The sequence below is a fragment of the Rhea pennata genome, chromosome Z, assembly GCF_028389875.1.
Source record: "Rhea pennata isolate bPtePen1 chromosome Z, bPtePen1.pri, whole genome shotgun sequence".
In the NCBI taxonomy this organism is placed as follows: Eukaryota; Metazoa; Chordata; class Aves; order Rheiformes; family Rheidae; genus Rhea; species Rhea pennata.
In genome coordinates, this window is record NC_084702.1 from 72,913,625 (window position 1) to 72,937,843 (window position 24,219).

Sequence of the window (24,219 nt, forward strand, 5' to 3'; positions counted from 1 at the left end):
CTGAGAGTAAGAGGTGGCAGCAGCATGTACACAGCAAGTGCTCTGCAGTCTGTAAAATGCAATTTGGGCATCTCTTTTATTGTACACTTGCACGTTAAGCTGGGAGTGGGGCAATCTCACCTAGCTTTCAAGCAGGGCTGATGTTAACACTGGCAGGAATGAGGATAGGTGCATGGCCATCGCTTCTGTACCCCAGGGCCACGGAGTGTACTCATTCTGCGCGCCAGCAAGTGCGCTAGCTGGAGGGAGAGGAGGGCAAAATCTGTTTTGTGGGAAAGGGGTTGCTGAAAGTGAAGTGAATTAAGAGGGCTGTAAAAATTGATAAAGATAGGACTGTCTGTTTTTATATTCTGCCATATAACAGGGTTTTAAATGAATTTCCCTATAATTTGTCTTCAAATACCGACATTTAACTCTTAGGCTGTATAAATGAACTGGCTTTTTCTAGAGTAAAATTCATGCCCTGCATCCAGGCTAATATGTTCACCTACTATAAACATTACTGCCTATGGTTACAGCTGGAATAAAAAATTCCTTTTATGTACATCATAGCTGGCAGAGACTCCTGAGACCACCACAAATCACTTCAGCCTTTTGGTGCTCTCTGACAAAATGAAGTGAAATGTAAAACAGCTCAGGCTTCTGGCAGTCTGACTCTGGAAAGCAATTAGCTTGTTTAGACCATTGTTTGTATCCTCCCATTTTTCCAGGTGCTGAGCAAAGGTATTCCAGGAGCTCTCCTGATTAATTTAGCACTGGGGTTTAATAACCTCCTATTCCTTTCTTCCTAAAATGTTTTGCCCACCCTCTGTTTAGCTTTTTATTTAAGTAAAGTAAAAAAAAAAAGCCCCCCCAAACTCAGCAAATCACCTCCTCCCCAAAGGAAAAAGAAAGAAAGAAAAAGAAAAAAAAGCAAGAAAAAAAAAAAGCCAGGGTCATAACAGGGAATAACAAAGCAGTGAGTTATTTATGCAGCCGTGATTGGCAAAAATGATTGCAACATGAATTTGCCCAGAAGCAATGATTAGATCATAAAAATGTTAAGGAAATCTGTAACTCAACACCATTTTATAGATTGAAGAAGTTTTTGTTCCCTACCTTAATTGTGGTGACTTGTTATTAAAGTATTTATTCAGAGTAATCTCTTTGGACAGCGAGCCCTTATCCCATCTGCATGCATAATTAAAAGTGAGGGGGGGATGAAGGGGGAGTGTAAATGGTTTACCATGCTACATGAGCAAGGGAGGGAGTTACACAATGACAGGTGAAGAGCAGATTTATCTCCTGTTGGAATTTCAATGCTGCCAGCAAGACAGGACACTGTTGCTTGCTAATATCCTCGCAAACACAATTGCTGCTTCTCCGGATTACTGTCCAAAAATGATTTCTGGTCTCTAAAAGGCCCGTAGCGCTGCATCTGTGGCTGTGGTTTTTGAGCTGCTGGTACTCAAGCTAAGGGACTGGATTTGGGTATATGGGCTTGTGAATCCAAAAAAAAAAAAAAAAAAAAAAAAAAAAAAAAAAAAAAAAGGTTTGTGCTTGAAAATGTACTTACTTGGCTGGCTATTTATTTATTTATAAATAAACATTGGTAGCGTCTGTCTTTGTTGAATACAAATCAGAGGGTTGTAATTGTACTAACTGAAAAAATGTCATCACCTGCCTCCTGCAGCCGTCCGTTTTCCAATGATAAAAGAATTTGGTGCAATTCTTCTTTTTCTACTTTGTGAGTAGAAAGAAGGTTGTATTTGAACATTCATCTCCAGGCAGATTTATCATCATTAGGCAGTACTCAAACACACAGTATCTGTTTTTAAATTGAGCTGTTAGGGATGCAAATCAAATTTACATAGAGTAAGTTGGTATATATTTGACTGTAACTATTCACTACAGAGTACTTTCCCCTTAACTTCTGATGTCTCACCTCTGCAGCAACAGTACAGAGAATGCCAGGAACTTTTGAGCCTTTATCAGAAGTACCTAGCTGAGCAGCAGGAAAAACTATCACTCTCCCTCTCTGAACTCAGTGCTGCCAAGGAGAAGGAGCGGAAGGTAAGCTCTTTTCTCTCCTCTCTGTTTTAATGATATCTTTGAAACATCTTTTCATTTTTTCTCGAGCTATAACTGAAGTGCATCACGTTATACGAGATTGTAAACTCTTTGTGATTGGTTTCCCATGACTCCTTCCCTTAATACGTGGATTGCAAGGAAGCAAGAGCCAATTAGAGGCAAGTTTGGGATCAATAAAATAGATGAAATTAATTGACTATGCAGTGCAGTAGGAACTGTAGGAACCCATTTCCTTACTTAAAAAAAAAAAAAAAAAAAAAGTTCTTCTATTTTCTTTGAAGACAGAGTAATTGCTATCACTTAGATAAAGCCTTTAAAATTGTCGTTGTGGCTTTTGATGATTGAAAATGAGTTTACAGGTAATGCGTTCTGTCAATATGAACTTTATGAAGTTTATAAGGCGGTCGATCTGATTTGAGCTGTTCATATAAGACCCAAAATTGTATATGCAGTTAAAAACTAAAAAATGTAGACTAGGGATACAATGTGTTAAATTAAGTGGTAAAATGGCTCTCAGTTGTATGTACTCAAAGGCTTAAAACCACGGTTGCCTGAGATTTCTTTTGAGAGCTAGGCACTTCATTTACATCCCTGTTGATAGCTAATTATACCCTGAAAAATAAGGCAATTCATGCAAGTACCCTACCTAATGTTATTCTTACCTACTGTTCTCTTTCGGTGGCTTCCATGTACAGGTCTCCATTTAGAATCTATTTTATATAAAAGGCACAGTCTTTATAAGATATATTTGTTGAGCTCTCAGTGTTTTTCTAGAAGAATCTTAAAGGCTTATAATACAGCTAGAAGTGAAGTCATCAGCACAGTTTCCAGAAGATGGCCTGATTTTTTTTCTCTTTTTTTTTCTCTCAGTGGTTCCCTGCTGACTAAATTGCATAGACAGAGCCTACTTAGTCTGTGAAAAGAGGGGTGCATTTTTAATTCTGCTCAGGAAACAAGTAGAAGTACCTCTAACTTCCCCTTTAGAATTTTTTTTCTTGCCATGTTTTTTATCCCTGCTAAGGTATTTTGGATATGGAACTATTTATCAAGTGTATAGCACCTGTACACATCTTACTTTTGTTCTTTTGTACATTTCTCAGACATCCATTTTGTGATGGTGTTAATCTCGAAGAATAAGAACCTTTTTCTTTGAGAATGGATGGTACCAGGTTTCTCGCCTGTGATCCCCAACTGACTGGGGGATCGTGATGGAAACCAGTCCTGAGGAATCCAGTTAAACCAGCAGCACCATGGTAGCTGCATTTGGGATGATGCCATTACTTCTCTTGGGTTGAGCCAGGCTTGAAACTTCTTGTCTTTAGTCTACCTGTATTTTGTTCTAGGTTAGCTACTGGTATAAAGGTATCCAGTCTTGATTCTGTTACTTCTTCCCTCTATGCTTGCGGGAAATTTTGTCTGCAGATGCAAATTCAGATGTTATGTCCAGGCGTGTCTTGACATTTTGTTTGATTACCTAGTCTACAGCTTCAGCCCAGTGGTTCTGAAGTCACCTTAGCTCTCCATCTGTGCAAACTTCTGTAAGCATAGATAAAAACTGTCAAAGCACATTTCAACTGGTCTTTTTCATAACATACAGCGATATTTCTGACTTCCTCTGGAAGAACTACCTTTCCTCTTCAGTTTTTCCTTTCTATGCAATCCTAATGGACACAGAGCTGCTTATATTTTGTGTGTATTTGGCTTTATAAATTTTAATTTATAAATTAAAAGGGTTTATAAACCCTTTTAAACAAGTTCTTTACACTGTGCTTCTCCTTCTCTTTATGGTGCAGAAACAGGAAGAATTTGCAGGACTGCCTGATTGCTTCAATTCTTTCCCTAATGTCATCTTACATTTGATAGCTATCAAAAAAAAAAAAAAAAACAAAGCAGGACACTGGGCTGCTTGTTGTTGGACTACAGTGTTATTTTTACACATTTTTTTTTGTTTCTATCTTGTCTCAATACTTGAACTGTGAATTCTTAGTGTTGTGGTTGGTCCTTTTTTGTTCTATCTGAGCAATGTCTAAGGTTGTGCATCCTGATGTGGCTCCTCATTGGGGAATCTCACTGGGAGCACAGCTGCAGAAGATCTTGGGAGGTAAGGACTGGGAGGGAGGAGACCAAAAACCTTTCCTCCTGCTCGGAGTGCTGCTCAGCCTCGCTTTCCCTGAGCTGCTGAAGCTTTTGCTTTCTTCTTCCTTCCACTTCTGAAGCTGGAGTTTGAAAAAAGCTGCCTTAGTGAAACTGCTCTAAAGAGAGACTGAAGGAAGTCTTCCTGAGTTTTGTTTGAATCCCTGAAAATTGAGAATCTTTTTCCCTATCGTTTGTTTTGACAAGGCTAAGGAAATTCTGGATATGTTTGGCTTTATATCTATAGTTTGGCAGATACAGGCTTGCTACCTAGTTTTCACTTCTTTGAGCTGTCTAGGAGAGGTAATCAGCTTTTCCTATTTCAAGTGACTGTTGATGTTACTGGGACATCTGTGGTTCAGTGTAAGATGCCGTTCTAATTTTCCTGTGTCTTGCAAATGTATGTGGGACTGCACAGTTTATGCTCTGTACTCAAGTATCTTTTTGTTCTGCTTGTTATGAACTGTTCTTTCTTGTTTCTGTTGATTTTCTCCTTTTGTTCCACTTGTTTGTTTTGATTCATTTCCAAGGCTGCACCTGTACCTTAGCATCGCTCACTCTTCACCTGTCTCGCTCCCTCTCTCTTGCTGTAGAGTAATGCTGACCATGAAACTGCCACTTTTGCCTGGGCTTGGATAGGTATTTGAAAGCATTTTCTTTTGGTGTGTAAGTGCTGGGTTTTAGTGTTAGAATGAGGCAAGTAACAGGTCAAGAGAGCTGCAGTGTTACCAGACTTTTACTGCCCTGTTGAAAAAGAGATGGAGGTATATGGGAGTAAAATGATGGTAGTAGCTGTGCATGTGTGGCTGGTTATAACCATATTGAACTAATGCAGCTACTTTGGCGTTAACTTTATTTTTGTCTGTTTAAGCATCACAGATAGGGAACTAATTCTGAAATCACATTTTCCTCTTACCTAATATTGCTCCTTTATAACAAAATTCAGCCCTCAAAATTTAAAGAAATATTCTGGTAATAGTGAAATAAAATTGCTGGGAAAATGGTGGTGAGATGATTTAAGACAGAACTCTTGTGGAGTCAATAATCAGTAACTGGAACATGGAATTTCCTTTTTTTGTGAGGTAAAGTTAATTCCATTTGAAAAGATACTTAAGGTGACATGAATTGAATTATTCAAACTGGCCTTCTCAGCATTAACTCTAGGTTAATATCTCAGGATGCCTCTGGTTTCATTATAGGAGTTTTAAGTACATAACTTTTTATAATAAATTCAATATCTAGAAGCTGACCTGAAATTGGTTTACCTTCAACCATCCCATAAAAAGAAGCATTAATTGTGAAGTGAATATTAAAGTGGTCACTAAAGTTGACTCAGACAGATTCAGAAAGATAGCTCTTGTGTAAAGGAAGTGAAGAGCTCTACTGAACAATAGGCTTCTGCCCTGATATTAATGGAAAATACCATCCATATTAAAATGTAGTTAAATCTCTCCTATCAAATATGATTTTTGGATGTTCTTTCTGTGGCAGCCAAACGTTCAATCTTTGCCATTTTCAGAAGCTTTGCACAGAGGTGTAAAGAAAATTGCCCTTGTTTTAGGTAATCAGGTCTGACCTAGTTATACAGTCCCTGCTTCACTGTCATCTCAAATACTGGCAAGAATCCAGTTTACTTTGGCAAGTCTCTGGCTGATGAAAGCATGTAGATGTTCTGCAGCTAAGGGTGGGACTTGAATCCCAAGCTTTGGACAGGAGGCCGAGTTTTTACAGACTGGCGTTCTTGAGCTACTTCTAAAAGAGCAGAACCTGTAGTCTCAGCCTTACCTATTTATGCTAATCTCTGAATTTACAAGTACAGCTGGCAGCTTTTATTTCTTATTTGTAGAAGATTATCAGCACATCTGTTAATTCCCTTGGCTTGCACTGATTGTTCTGTATGTCTGTTAAGGTTTTGGTGTGTAGAAATGGAATACATGTGGGTAGAATTCGAGACAAAGGAATATCAAGAATTTCTTATTTTCAGTGGAGTGTTTTTCTGCCTCCTTTCTTTTTTTTTTTTTTTTTTTTTTTTTTCTTTTTTTTGTGTATTACGCTGTCTGTCTCTTGTTCAGTGTTCACTCAGTAGTGCAAGAGGCCCTCATCAGGAAAGAGGTATTTTTGTGTACTAAGTGCTGTGCAAGCATACTGTAAGACATAGTCTGTTCTGGGAAGATTGTAAAATCTTAAGAAGGTTAACTTTTTGGGGGAGGCTGAATTTTGTAAACTATTTTTTTTCATACTAGTATTTCTTTTAAGCTGCTGGTTCATCTTAAGCGTTGTTGACAATTATGGTGCCATTTCGCAATGGAATAAAAAATGAAATTGTTTCTTTTCATGTCAGTGACTAAAATTCTTGTCCGTATCATTGTCATTTTTTGCTTTAATAAGGGCAATTACATACCAAAGCTTCAAATGTTGGTTATTTGAATTTTTCCTTTGAAAACGATATTGCAAAAAGTCAGTCAGCAGAAGCCCTTCCTTTCTACTTTCTTCCTAAACTACTACTTTTCTTTTTTCTTTTCTTTTTTTTTTTTTCCTACACAAGTCACCTTTAAAGTCATTCTTAGCTTATTTAAAGAAAGAAAAATCCCACATACGCAAAGGGTTTTGAATGCTATAAGGTAAACTTGCATAACTGAATTTACTTTGTCTGTTTACCCAGCTGTACTGGAACAATGGATGAGCCCGTCTGAAAGATACTTGAGAATTGGCATAATAAATAAAGAACTAATTTGACTGTGGACCCAAAGGTATTGGAATAATTTTAGGAGGCCAGACAGAGACGAAGGTTTAGCATGAGTAAATATCGGGAATAGCCTTGCCTTACCTCTGCTACTTTCAGCAAATCCACTGATCTCTTTCTGTGCCTCTTATCTGTAAAAGGGAACTGATATTTTTTTTTGTCCTCATTTTTTTGTCTTCTGCTGAGAATGTAAGTTTTTCGGAACCTTTTTTTGTGTGTTCAAAATGGCTAGCAATGAAATTTCAAACTCTAGAGTGGTGCGGAGTAGATTAGTTTGGTAGAAGGAAGAAAAAATTGTGCTTTTTCTTTTCATCTCTAGATTAACTGTAGTAGTTGATTTACCTGTGTTTTCTTAATGAAAAAAAGTTGCCACCAAGCAGCAATACAGATAGATACAAATATTTAAACTGAAAGGAAACATAAGTATTAAAATATCTGTGTATTGCTGACATTCATAATGTAAGTCCATCTGCATTCAATCCCCTGGAAATACTTGCTGCAGTTGGACAGTTGGGCTAGCCTAAAAGCCCTGTCTACTTGGATGTTGTGAATGATGCTGTATTAGTGATGACAAGCACTTCGCTCTGTTTACTGCTTAAGTGAGGTCTGAGCAGTTCACTACTTAACTGAAATCTATGCCAGTTCACTGTCTCTTTGCTATTGTTCTATTGGCTTTAATCAACTTTGTCTCTAGTCTCTTTAGGGTTTCCTTTTTCTTTCTTTCTTTCTTTTCTTTTAAATTCTTGTTTCATCTGTTTGACTTTAAAAACTGTCCCTCATGTGAGAAACTTCCATAGGTGGACATCCATATATGCTATGGATTTTTCTGTTGTAGAATAAATCTGGAAAGAATACAATGCTGTCTTTTCCGGCAGAACATATTCCTGGCCTCAGACTTTGGAATAGCATTTGACAAGAGTAATAATATCAGATCTGTATTTTGATGAGAGTTTGTGACTTTCCTAGTAGACGACTATGTGTCCTTGAGCACCACTTTACAAATTCTTAAATCAGATAATGCATTTTGTTCAGCATAACCTGTATAGCAGTTCTTGGAAGAGAGCTTTCTGACTATAATCACCAGCACTCCCTAATATCAATCCTTTAGCAGTACACAATCTCTGCTTGAAGTGCAAGTAAGGCTTCTTCGGCAGATGTAAGGCTTCACAGTACTGCACTTCATGCAGTCAAGATTTCATGATATGCTATAGGCCTTAAGGAAGCAAACTTCTCTTCTGTGCTTTGCTTTCTGGAGTTAGCTATTTGCTTTCTTTATTGCTGCAAAATAAACATCCTGACATCCTGGCTTCCTAACAGTGTGCTGGAATTTTCAGTAGGCCATTCGGGCTATGCATATGCCCTTTGGTTCTGCTATTTTTGGCTTTTTTTTTTTTTTTAAAGTTATCTGAGACTCCTGAAAATCGATTTCCCATGTACTTCCAACCAGCTTGATTCACTAGCTGCTGGTAAGCGATTTCTTAAACTTCTGTAAGCATGGCAGGTCTTGCATGATGTAATCAAGATTGTTCCTGAATTCCCATCTCAAAAACAGCACCTTGGAGACATTAAAAGCTCAACTGAGCAACGCTTTGAGTAATGTAATACAGCTTTGAAGATGGCCTTGCTTTGGGTGAGTGTTTGGACCACTTGGTTCCTTTCCAATTGGAATTATGCTGTGATTCTATTCAATGTTCTCTCTCTTTCCTATTCTTTTTTAGGAGATCATCCTCTGAAAACCTTTTTCAGTGAGAGGTAAAAATAATTCTGGAGTGGTAGCAGTAGTCCAAAAATTAGACTCTTAATTAAAAGTGGAAATAATTAAAGTAGCTATTTCTTGTTATTGAAAGGAATGGATGCTGTAGTGTCATGTAGGACTTTATGATCTGAGTAACTTTATTCAAAAGTTTAGATTCCAGATAGTGGTTTTGACATTAGTGATTATTATATTGAAAGATAAATTGGTTACCATCTTTTGCCTGCAAAGCACATGTGTTTTTATGTTGATCAGGTTACTTAATTAGAAATGTCTTTATTTCATAAAGGCCAGGTGATTATCTCTACATGGCACTATTGGTTGGTCTTTGTATGGCAGAAAGATTTTTTTTTTCATGAAAATCAGGTCTGTAATTTTCTTCAGCTAAGAATGTGGGAATTCGTTATCTGTCTGTACCAGGATGATTGCCTGCAGAAATATCTGTGAGTTAGTTCTGAATACCCTAAGATTTAGTTGAGTTTTTCATTCTGAGCTTCAAAAAGTTCAAACTTAGACTTTTCTGATGCACAGCTTGCCACTTACATTTGTAAGGACTCTGCTGGACTGTCTGGGATTTTATCCCCCATAGGGCTAATTCCAGGTGTTGTTAAAGTTCTTAAGAGCTTGATTCATTTCCTTACTATTTAAGTAGAATATATCTGGTGAGGTGGCATCAGCACAAACTGTGTGGCTGTGTGCATCTATAGTGTTTACTGCAACATTACATACATGATGCATGCGATTTTGGCTTTGGGCAGGCTGTTTAACAATCTTTGATCCAATGAAAGCATTGAATAACCGTTTGTAACAATTTCTGGTTGCTGTCTATTCATGGCAGATGCCATAAAATGTCTCAAAGGTAGCACCCACCTGCATATTCCCTTCCCACTTTCAGATTTATAGTATTATGTGCGTATCTCTTCATTTTGGAAATTCACTCTTATGATTTGAGAGTTTGGGACATGTAGGCAGAATCGGGCCATGTAGACATTCAGGCCCGTCATGTATCAATGAGGATTCACATTACTTTTGGTTCCATCATCATAAACAGGGATGTGCGAGTTTCCCTTGTCTGTACAAGAAGGCGGATAATCTGAGACTCGTGTAGGCAAAAGTAACAACAGATACCTGCGTTTTCAGCCTGGCTGAGCTATTCTGTAAGATTGAAAGTACGAGAAACTAAGTGAAGTCATCAGACCTATCTTTGAGGTCTGGATTACCTGAAGATTGATCTCTGCCTTGAAATAAACAGTTGTTTCTAGTCAATCTGTAATAGATCGGTTTGGTTCCATGGTTATGTCTTCCCCTATCTGATTTCCTCTCCATAGGCAGTAGCAATTGTGTTAGCTGGAGGAGACCAAGCAAAATTTCAGTGTTGTCTTCAGTGTTTTCCAGTGTTTAATCTCAAAAATTTCTCTTGGTTTCTGGACATCTTATACCGAAGTTGGTCAGCGACACTAATTTAGCTGAAGACTGCCAGTTTACAATGCATCTGATGAATGTCGCTGCCCTAGAACTTCAGATGTAAGACTTTTCACAAAGAGGTAAAGACCTTGGTACTTTAGCTTGTCTCAAGGACCTAGGGCTTCTTGCAGGTTAGTGTTGCTCTTAAACCTCAGCAAGAGCTTTTGCTCACAGTCATATTGGGAACATCACTTGAATCAGGAAATTAATGTATGATTTTAAGCTACGTGTATCTAGGCTGAGGCTGCTTAGTACTGGTAGCATTAAGCAAGCTTTCATTTTTAATTTACAGTGATAAACTACTTTTATTCATTTATACAAAAAAAATGAAAATTTTGATACAGATTGGCTCATTAAATGAGTTTGGGAGACTGCAAAGGTGGAGCAACCTGCGAAAAATTGAGCTCACCCTGCTGGATTTCAAGTGACAATTGTGGAGACCATTTCTATTCTTGAGATCAGTACATTCATCCCATAAACCCTAATTTGCACAACACACCACTGTTACTGCAGTTTCTTTTAATCTATTTAGATATGAGGTTGTAGGAAGCAAAACAGTAGCACATTTAATGCAAAAGCTGCAAATAAAGTATACTGTTCTTTGGAGTCCCTAGGGATTTTGAGGTTAAGGAGAAGAGATGGTCTGGAAAGCACAGTATTGGTCAGGTATCAGCATGCATGCTATGTAGATGGGAAGGACTTGCTTGTGCATCTTACTGGCGCTTCTAAAGCAAAAATCTTCCTTTCTGTTTACCTGGGAGTACGTGCAACCGCAATGTGAAGGTATAGACAGACTAACTGGTAACTTCTGTTTTTTTTCAAATCGATATATAGCACCTGGTGAATATAAACCTGTGGTTGACATGCCAGCACGAGTGCAGCATTCACATTTGAACTGATACGCATGTAAGCAAATTCTGAATGCAGTACAGTTTCTGGCTGTGAAAATGTATTATTTTCTACTTTTTCTAAATCTTAATACAGGGAAATTAGTGCCAATTTGTGTATGTATGTGGGCTTTTTTGGTTTGTTTTACTGTATTAAACTTTCTAGATAATGTTGCAAAAGGTTGATATCCATTGATTATCTTCAGCCCTTTGTGTGAACTCTGAAGCTTCAGGTAAAATCAAAGCCAGTGGTCTGTCTGAAGGAAATCCTTTTTAGTTGAGGAAATGAGAGTTCAGCACATGTGCAGAAAGGTCTTTAAATATTTAGGCATTTGTTTTTTATTTTATTCATGGGAATGTCATTAAAGAGACATGAGAGGTTTTGATTAATATTTTTCATTACTTGTGCTGACCATGAGAATTTTGCATACAAGTGTGCTGCTGGGACTGCTGCTGTGGTCTATGAGGTAGATGAAGGCTGGGAAGCAGATAAATTGGGATCTAAATCTGTTCTGCTACTGTCTTGACATCAAGTTATTTAATTATTTTTTGCCTTTGTTTCCTGCTCTTTAAAATGGAGATGATGCCCACTGTTTGTTAGAGCATGTAAGCTCAGTGAATGTAAAATACTATGTAAATGCAAAGATCTATTGTTGGTCTAGTTTTGAGTTTAAGATAGTGTAAGGAGAGCTCAGTTGGACTGGGACTTCTTCATGCATAAGTTAATTACTATAAAGAGAGCTTTTTTTTTGCCTGTGCTAGGTTAGGCAGAAAGGAACTCAATCTGAGGACAAGCCACCAATGCTATATGACGCAGGGCAGGTGCGCATATTACATGATTCACTTCACAGGCATGTTTATTCATGAGACATGAAAGGGATCGCATACTCTGAAATGAAGTCTGCACTTCAGTGTTGTCTTTTCCATGTTTTACTTACAGACGTCTGCTGCCAGCAGACACGCACCTATGCATTCTTACCAGCTGTTTTTAAGCACTAATTGTATTCTAATGGTTTAACCAAAGTACTGACATTGTGACAGTATGTTTGTTCATAACTGTAAAGATAAACGTAAAGGAGTTCAGATTTTCTTAACTACAGGTTTTGAAATACTTATTATTATATTATTATTATTATTATTATTAATTTTATTATTTTAGCATTTCATTAGTACAGCCTGGGTAACTCAGTAAACACTAACTTAGAAAGTTTGTTCCTCTTGACTATGAGTGTTACAGCATAGTTCTTTCCTTCTTCGAGGCTTTAAAACACTATGACTATTTTGACTTTGCATTTCTCTTCATAGTTTACTTAGTGATATGGAAATAAGAGACTAATATTACTTTATTATAAATGAGAAAAAAGTAGCAATTAAGAGTTTAAGGTTGTTATGGAAAAGTGGTATTTTTAATTTCTCACATTATTCAAGTGTGAGAAATGCTGTAAAATGGAAACCTAATTTAAAAAAGAAAAAAAGTGTCTCCTTGCCTAGTAAAGGTGGTGGTGAAATGACCAAGCTTTTTTCCCCCCTCTGTGTTAGTGAAGGAATCTTTCTGTCTGGTGGCTGCATAGACTTGAAATCCAGTTGAATGAGAGCTGAAATGGGGTTTTCCAGACTCTGGTATGTAGCCCTGGTAGTAGACAAGGTATTTCAAAGTGGTAGGGGGAGGGAAATAATAGATCCTACTGTCTTCTCAGAGCAGATGAGGCCCAACTGTTTGGGTGACAGATGCCGTTGCGTGTTGTGTGCCAGCAAACACGGGCCAGCATATGGCTAGGAAGTTGCTGGGACAGTGTTAGAGCTCCTCTGGTACTGGAGATGGGTGTTGTCTTGGTGCCTGCAGGACACCTGGCACAGAGCTGAGAGCTGCTGCCACCAGTGCAACTGTCCTGTAGGATGAGAAGATTTCCTTTGTGATGGTCATATCCAAATAAATCAGATTTAGACATCCCTAACAGAAAGGTGGTCCTCCCAGCTACAATTTTTACATGTATTTATCCCTTTTCACAAAAAGGCAATTAAACTCTCATAAGTCTGCCAAATTTATTACATTCTGCCTACCTAAATATTTCCTGTCATTTTAGTTGAATGTGGCATTTTCCGGTTCTTTTTATCTTACAACTGCCTAGCTGTCACACATTCTCTCTGAGCTGGTTAAATGTCAAGGGAGGAATAAATTATTATTCACGTACTGTTATTTGTACAACTGTAGTAGTCTGTTTGGAGACCAAGATTTTCTTGTCCCAAGCACTATGCAGGACACCCCTACCTCCCCCCCACAAAAAAAAGACGGTCACTGTTCCCCAGAAGTTATCCTATGAATTTGTTGAAACATATTTTATCATTTGGAGATGAAAGCTGCTTTAAAGATAAATGCAGGATGATTATATTGAATATTACTTACTGAAATATATTTCTTGTATAAATTTGAGTTTCTATTTACATTGCTTCCTGAAAATGCCATTGTTAATAGAATTCAGACATCTTATTTCCCTTATTGCTGTCTTGGTAGCATTGTATTTCAAAGGCTCTAATAACTCAATGTAGACTGAAAGGATCATACTGAGGGAATTGACTGAAGTAATTAGACCCTGATTTGTCTGGCTGTCCAGTGCCTGACAAACATGTCTTTGACATAAACAAAATAAAACATTTTTGCCATTAGCCACTTACAAATAGCTATTTTGGCAGCACTTTGAAACTATTGAATTCTCAGGGCGTATTGTGCTGGGTAAGGCACCAATTCAGGGTTTCTCTTTTGCTGTTGTGACTCCTCCTTCCTGTCTATCTTGAACTAGAGTCATATTTAGTAGCTTCACAAAAACTCAAAAGCAGTTAGTGTAGTTATCACCCTAACAAACTGAGTATTTCTGAGAAAGTGGAAATGTTCCCATTTCAATTTCTGGTTAATGACATACTTGAGTATGGGATCTGAAATGTCAGCCTTTGTATTTTCAAACCTGTAGAAACTTGAATAAAGCTTATACATAAGAGCAATCAACTCTGATAGCAGTAGGCTAAATATCGGTTTCTGAAAATAAATTTTATATGAATCTATTCTCCAGACAATTTGACTTTTAAATGTTTAAAAATGTGACATCTTTATATAAGTGAATACAGATTGAGGCAGGAGCTATAAAAACTTGAAGTTTCCATGCATCACCTGCTTTTCACTATCACCTGTTAAACAGCACAGCTAGATACAATGCAGGCTTTACTACTTTCCATTGCAATAATTTACTGCCCTCCTGACCTATAAACAGATAACCATTACCATGACTTGATGCTGTTAGATGTTTGGATATGTTCTCGAAGGTAATTCACGGTTTTAAATATTGTGTGTGTGAAAGGTTTTATAACCAAGCATTTGGAAAACGGCAGCATTACATTTCCTTGAGCAGTGTTCTGGGAGTAATGATTTGTCACCACAGTCTTGTTACACGGCTTCTCGAGCAAATGTCCTCTCCTTTTACCTCCTCCTTGAATGCTCTATCCTTATGTAAGGCCCGCTGCAAATTCATCAATCACCTTCCTTTTTGTTGGCGCTTTCCTAGCAGGCGACTTCACTGCAGTCTTCATGTAAGATGTTTTCAGTGACCTCAGTTATTGATTTATGTGTAAAACTTTACCGCAGTAAAGGGGGATGCTCCATTAGAGAAGTTGGGCATGAATACAAGTAGGTACTTGTCCCAAATCTTCAACTGACTCACTCTGTGACCTTTCGAAAGGTGTAAAGCTTTGCAAGTTCTGTGCATGCAAACTACAAGTACAAAGAATTGCCGTGATTCATAGTGGCATTACTCCTTTGCACCAGAGCCCGAGAGAGAGAGGGGGAGAGAGAGAGGAAGAGAGAGAGAGAGAAACAGTTGTGCAGGAGTCAGAGGTGAATCAAGTCTGTTATTTTTTTTTTTCTACTTATGCAATATAAAATAGCCATAAGAAGTGCTCAGGCAAAATGGCAAACCATTTAAATACTAACAGAGTTGTTAGTCTCCTCAGACTGTTGCTTTTGCACACTCCTTTTCCCATTGGCCAGAAATAAGCTGAAGAACCTTAGGCGAGAACCAGAGTTTCCAGATCTTAGCAAATTGGTTGTGCAGTAATGTGCCTGAATAGTACCATTTTCTGGAAAGCAAAGTATTAGCACCAGAGAGTGGTGATGGGAAGGTAGTGAGCTAATGACTAGTGAGCGCTTGGTGAGGTCTCCTCTGACATTGTTACAGGTAGTTGTTTAGAGAGGATAGGAACATGGGAAGCAATCCTGATGCACAGGAGCCAAAGGAGGAGGGTTGCAACAAATGCTGATACAGGGAAAAAATCCCAAATGGATCTGTTAAGCTTTGTGGATACTGGGAGAGTCATTGCAACGCAGTGTAATTGGTGGAGATGTGGACTAAAACATTCTGGGAGCTGTTCAATGAACAAAGGAGCTAAAGAGAATTTCCCAGGGAGGTTCTGAAAGGCAGGCTATTTCTGGACTGGTATCTTGCTTCCTGTATTTTTTACTGAATACTCATTGCTTATTTGCGTTGTGACATTGCTTATAAGCATAACAGAAGTGGAGGCATAACTCAGCTTCCCTTCTCTGCATTGTAGTTCACGCTTAAATTAAGATCAGGGAGGCCCTGGTTAATTACTACTTAACCTGTGAAAGGATGGAGAAAAATGGAATTGGATATTGTAGGCTTAAATTCTTTTTTGGGGAAAATCTCATAGCACCTACTTCTCATAAAGCTGAATAGCTGCATGAAGTAATCCTTACCCTCAAGTCCTCTTGGAAGTCTTGTCCTTCCTAGAGACTTGTGCACAGAAGAGTCTTGTGTGACTTGCTGAGGACTCAGTGTGATGACCTGAGATGCCTAATCCTCATTTCTTTTATTAACATAACTCTTAAACTTTAAGACATGAACGAGAAGTGGGCTAATAGCAGTCAGCAAATAATTTACTCAAACAGATAGAGAATGATTGAAGATAAGCAGAAGACCTCTGACATTTACATAATGGTTACCTAGAGCACTCGTTGTGACTTGCTTGTTACAGAAGTCATTATCTGGAGATAAGCAGCAAGTGGGGAAACCAGGAATATAAGACTAGAATGAGAAAAAGACAACAGATAGAAACAGGAGGTGGATTTAAGCAGAGAAACAGTTGATGCAGCCATGTTCTGTTGATGATATTTATGGACTATGATAATACTATCTCAGTAGAAGCTCCCAGGAGAAGAATTCATCCAGGTTATTGTTTCTTGAGAGGCTAATCTTCTCCGATAAGCATTGTGGAGATTATCTGTAAGTATATGTAATGTTGGTAAGAGGGCTTTGTGAGATCCAGAGTTGATACTTCTCTCAAACTTGGAAGAAACTGAGACAGTTATTTTCTGTAAGTATATACCCTTCCCGCACAGTAAGTGTTACGAGTTTGCTAGGTTTAGTTTCCTGCTGTACTTCAATGAACTCTTGCTGTATAGAGGAGTATATTTTAAAAAAAAATGTTGACGACTGACTGTCAGGTTTTAGCTTGATTTCTTACACTTTCGTGGTAGACTGTAGAGGGGATGTGAATAGGGGGTCCAATGACTGAAAGAATGGTAGAGCTATTGCTATACAGATCAGTGAGAGTTCCCTCTTGATTAATGACAATAATTGACAGGAACACTTACAAATGCTTTAAAATACATTCTATCGGTGTTGGGATAATAAAGATTTAATATCTGACAGAAAAAGATTTTGATCTAGCTGTAATTACAGGAGAGTTTGTTTAGGCTATGGAAGGTCTCTGCTGGGGTAGTGAAGGTTGAGTGAGAGTGACAGTGGCCCAATTTTATTTCTTCAGGATTTTGGAGGCGTGTTGGGATTTAAGGATATAGTTATGCTGGATTATTGCTTTGAAATGAGTTTTCCCTACATCAGAAGCAAGTACTATGCACACTTTTTTTTTTTTTTTTTTACTGAAATACTAAAAAAAATACCCTAGTCCTTTCATTTCTCAAATACTTTTAAAATGTTCTTTCTAACAAGATAATAACTGTAACCTAACAATTTTATATGCATAACCTTTTGTAAGCCATACAGCATATGCAAGCAGAAATGACAAATTGTAAAAAAAAATTGTGGTTTTGTGTTGTAATAGTGCTTAGAAGCCCAAGCTCCACTCTTTTAGGTACAGCATGAATATAAAAGGAAGAGGCAGAGTTATGGCCCTTGCTGTGTGGATTTCTGTGCAGAAGCACAGCTTGATGCTTGCACCAGCATTGACTCTGTACAAGACAAGTCAGATAGTGACATCCAGTATTTTGGTAAAGAACCTAGTGATGTTCTGCTGCCAAGGATAATACAGCTGAGGGTGACAGGGTGCTGAGCCTGGAAGTACACAAAAACTGCTAAGGAAACTGCCAGGGTTTTTGAACCACTGCTGTAAACCAGAAACAAAATCCAGAAAATTTCTGGTATGTCTATTAGCATTACTGCAAAGGTGCTGTGAAATGGATGGACAGTCATCATGGACCTTTAAATCATTTAGGTAGACACGGCATATGTGTATATAAAAGACAGTTCCTGTCCTTTAAGGCTTAGAGTTTGTGATGCAGGCAACAGAGAAAGGAAAGAAAGCATGTAGTGATGATAGGGGAGATGAAAAGACAGGGTGACCATAGAAGCATGTTACCATATACATTTACTGAGTGCACAGTGGTGCTCTGCACCTGCCTTGATGTTATCTTCTAGCAGTAGTAAGCAGCAGTTGTTAGACCTAGCAGGGCTTGCTCTTCTGATCACCTTTTTCTTTGCCTTTTCTTTTTGCCTTTTTCCCCTCTGCTTGAATTCCCATGCAATTTTTAGCAGAATTCTTATGGAGAACTATTAGAGCGAGATAGGATGCAAATGTTTTATGGCAGCTGAAATCCTTGCTTGAAAATGGCTTAAAGCATTCTTTTTCAACACAAGCACTTAGTGTGATATTTGTGGCAATCAAAAATGCAGGAAACGAAGCTGCTTTGTCGCTGAGTTAATGAAGATTTCAGTGTGTGCAAAACCTCAGTCATAATTATGCTAGTGATCACAAAGTACCTATTTTCCAGTCTTTCAATAATTTCTTACTTGCTTAGACACTCTTGCGAGGGTGTTGTCATCTGTGACAGAGGAGACATGAAGGAAGAGGGGGGCCTATGAGAGATTGCAAGCTGTGTCCCTGGTGAAGTTGGACACAGAATCTTGATACTGTTTCGTATTAGAAATGGATTACTTAGAGGCATGCCTGTGCCATGCATTGAGCTTTGGTCAGGTACCCGAGCCTGCTCCGAGTGGACTGATAGGTTGTACCACACAGCAGTATTAGCTCTGCTCCCAGAAGCAGTAAAGCTGCATCAGTAATTAGTTCTTCTCAGCAAGCTTAATTAGCAGGCTCAAGCAGATACTGCACTGACATGGATACTTAGCTCCTAGTTCCCGAGCCAGCTTAAGTATGCATGCAAGAGCTAAGCACTGTGCAGCGTGGACTTAGTTTTGCCATCTCTGCTCTTTACACCTACAAAATAGAACTTGAATCTTCTTTTAAACTTCTTTCCTCAAACTGTTGCTACCACTAGTGCCTTTAAAACTCCTTTGTACCTATGGTAATAAGTACTCCTTTAAACAAGATCAAACCACATCTGATTAGAGAATAGTCTTTTTGATTAAAATCTATTGGTAAATTTTTCAAATGAAATTTCATTGTTTTTGTTACTTCTTAAAAAATATCAAATCCCCATTTCAGCCATCTTTTCAGGCAGGAGATGATTTATAGAAAGTGATCTTAGTGTTTATTTGGACATCCAAATGTAATAAATCTGTTCAGTATTTCAATAGCATGCTTATTAATAGAACACATTATTCTGTTCAATATTGCGTTGTCTTTAAAATTTAGCAGAGCATTAGTAGTAATGAAACTAGTTTAAATCAATATATCCCTGTTATGAAACATTATACGTGAGGAATAAAATTCAAAAAATCGCCTGTAGCATACTAACTGGATGATAATTGCAAAAAGAGATCTTAAAGGGACACTTTCATGGAAGTTTTAGTTTCTAATTTAGGATATGTGCAGATCACAATGTATTAATATTACAAATGTTTTCAGGACTAAAAAAATTCACCAGAATGTATTTTGATTATAGAGAACAAAATTTTGGTCCCACTGACATTAATGAAAAACTTTCTATTCGTCGGAGCAGATTAAGTACACCAAATGCAAAGAATAAAATGAGTATTGTGAATATGATCCAGAAAATACTACAGATATTTTTCTGTTCACTTGCAAAAATTAAAAAGTGTTTTTAAAAAAAAAAGTAGGCAAAGAAAAACTAAAATTAGAATTAACATTCTTAGCTTGGCAATCTCGTGTTTCTATTAAATGTATGGGCCAGAATTTTTATACTTAGATGTCTAAAATTAGACCTCAGAATAAAAGACCTGATTGTAGAAAGTGCCTAAGCACAATGTTTGTAGAGATGCATGTCCCAGTTGTGATAGTTTAATTTTAGTTTTCTTGGTGGGCTACTGTTAGTTCTTTTAACTCAATGTTGCCACAAAATACTTAATTCTCTTAAGTGTGTTCAGCTCTACTGAACTAAATGTAGGAGCGTGCCCTGTGCCACGTGCCCTTGCAGCACGGTCACTGAAGGAATTCAAATTCCACCATACAGACGTGAACTTTTGTCTCGCCCCTGAATTTTTATGGTTGAAGGAAACAGCGAGGAGGATTTTATAGTGACAATTCTAAAGTTAGGCTCCTAATCCAACTTAAAGTTCTTAAAACATGAAATATCCTAGTGTTCCTGTGAAAGTCAATGGGGAGTTACTGACTGGTTTCCACTTGTGAGGACCGGGATATAGAACCTGACTTTCAAATTTGAAAAAGCTTGTTCCTCTTTACACATCAGTATAGTGGTTGGTCTCTTTGAAACGCTCGCATATTGGAATCTTAGTTATTTTTTATGTGTTTTTCATGTTGTATGGACATTTTCTGTACTGATTTTGGCTTGCTTAAATTTTTTGGGAAAAAAAAAATCCCACAAAATCACTCTACCCCCTGCCAGTACCCCAGAAACCAACCTTGTCCTCTTGTCCTCTCCCCAGACTTTCAGATACTAAGTAGTAGAGGAGTAGGGCAGTTCTCAACCATCCTCTCTAGCCATGGAGCTGAAGCTCTTAGGAAAACATTGTCTCGCTGCACTGTCATAAGATGGGTAATCAGTAAACTGTTGCAAATGGGTATCTTGAGTCAGAGATAGGTTGAGTGATTTACTGTTGAGATACCAGTGGAAGAGACAGATGAATGACAGCATTCCTGCTCATGAACTCGCTAGCTCCTTCCCTTTCTTAAGATGTTGAAATGTAATAAAACTTAAACATTTTTAAACAACTTCCAGATTAAATTTTAATAGAAATGAAAAATGAACAATATTCTTACAAGTAAGAAATAGTCTTCATTATTTTTTAAAGTCCATATCATAAGGAACAGCACCATTAATAAGAGCCCTGAGTTTTTTTTATATTATGTACACTGTTCAGATAGAAATTTAACAGGGAATTTTAATGAAATGATGGCAGAAATCACATTTTTATTACGTCCCTTTGCAGAATATTTCCTGTGAGACCAAGATAGAGAGAGGCCAAAATTAATGGCTTTTCATAGAAACTGAGTGATAAGTTATAGAAAGCTTATAAAGATGATAATTTTAGGCTGCTGTTTGGATAGCTAAACAGCCTTATGGAGAGTTGCTGCTTAATAGACATATCATGGGAATTAAAGACATTTGGATGTTAATTTGTATACATATTTTGGTATAGGACCATAAAGAGAAGTTCATTTTATCGGTATTTTGTTTGCTGCTCTGTAGAGGAAGGAAAAGAATTCACTTACTGAATAGTTCCTGTCATTCGATCACTTAAGAGAACATGGAGAGTTAGCAGGGGGCTGCCTTTCTTCCCCTTTTTCTCCTCTCTTGTGGTTTTTAATCTGAATGCAAGAGAGCATGATAGGATCGTACCATGGTTTTGTTCTCATTAAAAATGAAAGAAATTGTTATTTTGGGAAATGAGAGTTATGCTTAGGGAAAATAAGCACCAAAAATATTTATGAAAATCTTTGCAATCTAGCATATTATGTTGACTTAGAGTTGAGTTTGTATTGCCCACTTGGCAAATATATTTTACCATATTGCCGTACAACTATAATAATAAATGAACGTATACTAAAGCCCCCTATCCACTATGGCAACTGGCGTTTTAAAAGCACTTCACGTGCTTGGCTTCTTGTATTTTAAATGCAGATGTTCATCCAACTTTTAATACCAATGGGAGGCCCTGTTCAAAACCTGCATTAGAGTGAAGCACAAGGTGGCAATAAACTTAATTCGGGCTTTTATCTTTCTTGGTTCCACCTCAAAGCTTTTAAATATTGCAGTTCTGAAGTGCGAATTTCTTTTGTGTTAGTCATTTCTGCGAACACCTGTGAGCGGCTGGGTTTAATTGGCCTACAGCTGGCGCTGATTGTGTGTGCAGGGGCTGGGGGAGGCACTGCCTGATCAGCTGCCTTCGCGGCGGGCATCATTATCTCCTCTCCTTCCTTTTCAGCTCCTTTTTTGTTATACGCAGGTTAGAAAGGTTTAGGGATTAGGGACTGAAAATAGAAGGGGCTCCGGTGAGATTTGATGCCTCTTGGATGAAGTCATTCCGGCAAATAGATCTGCATGCATCAACACCTTATTGAACAAGTCAGGCACAGATTTGCTAATCTTGTTAGTCAATTTGCAATACTTCTGTAGCTTTCAGAGAGGTGATGTGCCAGGAGCTAGGGAGGCGGAGTGCACAGCAGTGACAGCGCTGTGGAAGCAGTGAGTCCAGACTTTGAAGTCTCCTCTCCGTGTCAACTTTCAGCAATTTAATGGAAGATTTCCTCCCCCAGTGTCTAAATAAAACTAGTAAACTTTCATGCATTGACGTTTTTGCTCAGAAGACTCTGCTTTAGTCATTGATGGGCAAATTCGGGTGCAGAAGAGACCAAGTTTAATAAATGAGTTTAAATTTGCACCCCTTTTGTTTCACCGAGTGTCTTGTGCAAGTCCTTCTACTTTGGAATAGATGGTGAGGTGATTTTATTTAAGCTGATTTCAGAATTAAGTATTGAGCTGCTTATTTAATAAAAGAAACACTTACTGGTACAAGAAATTGCTGCAAGCCACTTGCTCAGAAAGTATGACTTTAAGAGGAAGCTATATAGTTTTTTTTTTAACCAATTGTCACTTTGTAAGAGCTAAGTGGCAAGCTGTTTTCTACCTCTAGATTCACTGTGTTTTGCAGTTGAAAATGAATTATATAACCTTCACTTGAGAAGGAGTGAGGGAAGGGAAAAAGGTAGCCAAATCACTTGAGGAAAGCCAGAATGTCCTAAAGGTCATATATCCTAGTGCTAAGGAGAGGAAACAGTCTGTTTGGAGTTTGTATTCACAAACAGGGAAAACTGAGACTTTCTAAATCTAATGTGAAAATTGTGAACAGCCATAAGCCTATAAATACGCTTTTTTGATTCTGATAGGCCTTGTGGTCACCTTGTCTCAGATAATTTGTGAATCTAGGGAGCTTGCTGTGTCTCTTGTTGGCAGATGTATTTCCATTAGGCTTTCCTTGCATGTGGCCTGTAGAGGCTCTTACATGCCATTAAACTGTGATTCCTTTGTGTTTTGGATTTGGTGGTCTTCTGCTGGGCAAAATTTACTCTAAAACAAAAGACTGTAAGAGGCTGTGAAAAGTGAGGAAATGCCATATGCTTTTTCACTTTCATATCAAAGCAGTACAGGTCGTTGATTTTGATTCTTGCTGAATTTCTGTGTCCATTAGCCACATTCTTTTTAATGATTGGCTTTGCTCCAGTAAGAAGTTTGTAAGTTTATATTTAACAAGTGGAAGTTCAAAAAATAAATGCATACTGGTCATCAACTGATTGTTGGAGAAGTATGTTAATTTACTAACTTCTTTCGTCTTCAATCTTTGCTTTTTCCCGTATTACTGTTTATCGGAGATTCACTGCTTCTGTCTGTCAAGTTCATTGCTTCTCTTTAAAATACTGTTCTGTGCAGCTGCAGAAGATCATGCTACAGAAAGCAGCATTAACTGAAGAAAGAAATGGCAGATACTTCGGGACTGAATCTGTATCTGATACTCTGTTCCAATATATGGATGGTATTGGTGAGCTAACTTAGGTTGAGGAAGTTTAGAGCAGGCCTTTAAGTCTGTTTTCTCTATAATGTCTTGCATCTTCCAAGTTCTCTACTAGGTATGGTTGATGTGACTCACATTGAGTGCATTACAAAGAAGGTATAGTATTTGTTCCCTTACTTCAGTGCAACTTAAGTTTCATTTTTTCATTACTCAACTTTGTTTAATTGGAATACATTAATACAGGAGACACCTTACTTTCCTATAACTAGATTTAGGTCTGAGAATGAGTTGAAAGGTCTGTCTTAATGAAAATGAATTTTCTTCTGGCTGGCCAATAACGCAATAAAATGATCAACTTTTTTTTTATAGCTGATAATTGTCTGCATGTATAATGCTACCTAGCACTATTTGTAACAGTGCTGTTCTACGGCTGTGGTGTTGATCAGAGATTTTTTTGAGAAGCCCTGAAAGATAACCTTATTAGAAACAATTACGACAATTTTTTTTTTTTGACTTGAAGAAGGCTGATTTAGCAAAATCTCTAAAGCAAGTTGCTACACATTTACAATTGTTTTATTTTGTAGGAAAGTGAATTACTTGAGGGAGGGAAAGCATCTGCAACGTACATGAGATGCTGCATAGCAGTAACACTAGAAGCTGTTAAAGGCATTGCAAGAACAACACTAGTACAGAGTGAGGGTAGAGAGGTGGGATGTCAATTTTGTATACCGTAAGAAGTGAGAAACAGTTACCTCAAAACTCTTCTTACAGTAACTGAAAGCTTTAAGTCCTGAATTAATTAATCAAAGGCCCTAGACTGCAATGTCATTATGAATAGTCAGAATGTTTTCAGCGTGGTGCTTGGCTCGTCAGTCTGGCAGGCACTGAACTCTGTCAATCCCTATTGAAGTTGTGCCAGTCTTCTTAGATGAAGCTGATTGATGTGAGCCCTTTCCTCACCATTCATTTGGACAG

At 37.9% G+C, this 24,219-nt stretch overlaps 1 protein-coding gene across 5 annotated transcripts in view; it reads left to right on the top strand.

Moving 5' to 3' along the window:
• The window catches only part of KIAA1328 (KIAA1328 ortholog), a 169,288-nt gene that overhangs the window by 65,583 nt on the left and 79,486 nt on the right, over positions 1 to 24,219 (top strand). For all 5 annotated transcript variants that reach the window (XM_062600282.1, XM_062600281.1, XM_062600284.1 and 2 more), the window contains one exon: positions 1,925 to 2,052. In XM_062600282.1, the coding sequence (XP_062456266.1) occupies positions 1,925 to 2,052 (128 nt within the window). The remainder of the gene's footprint in view (positions 1 to 1,924; positions 2,053 to 24,219) is intronic.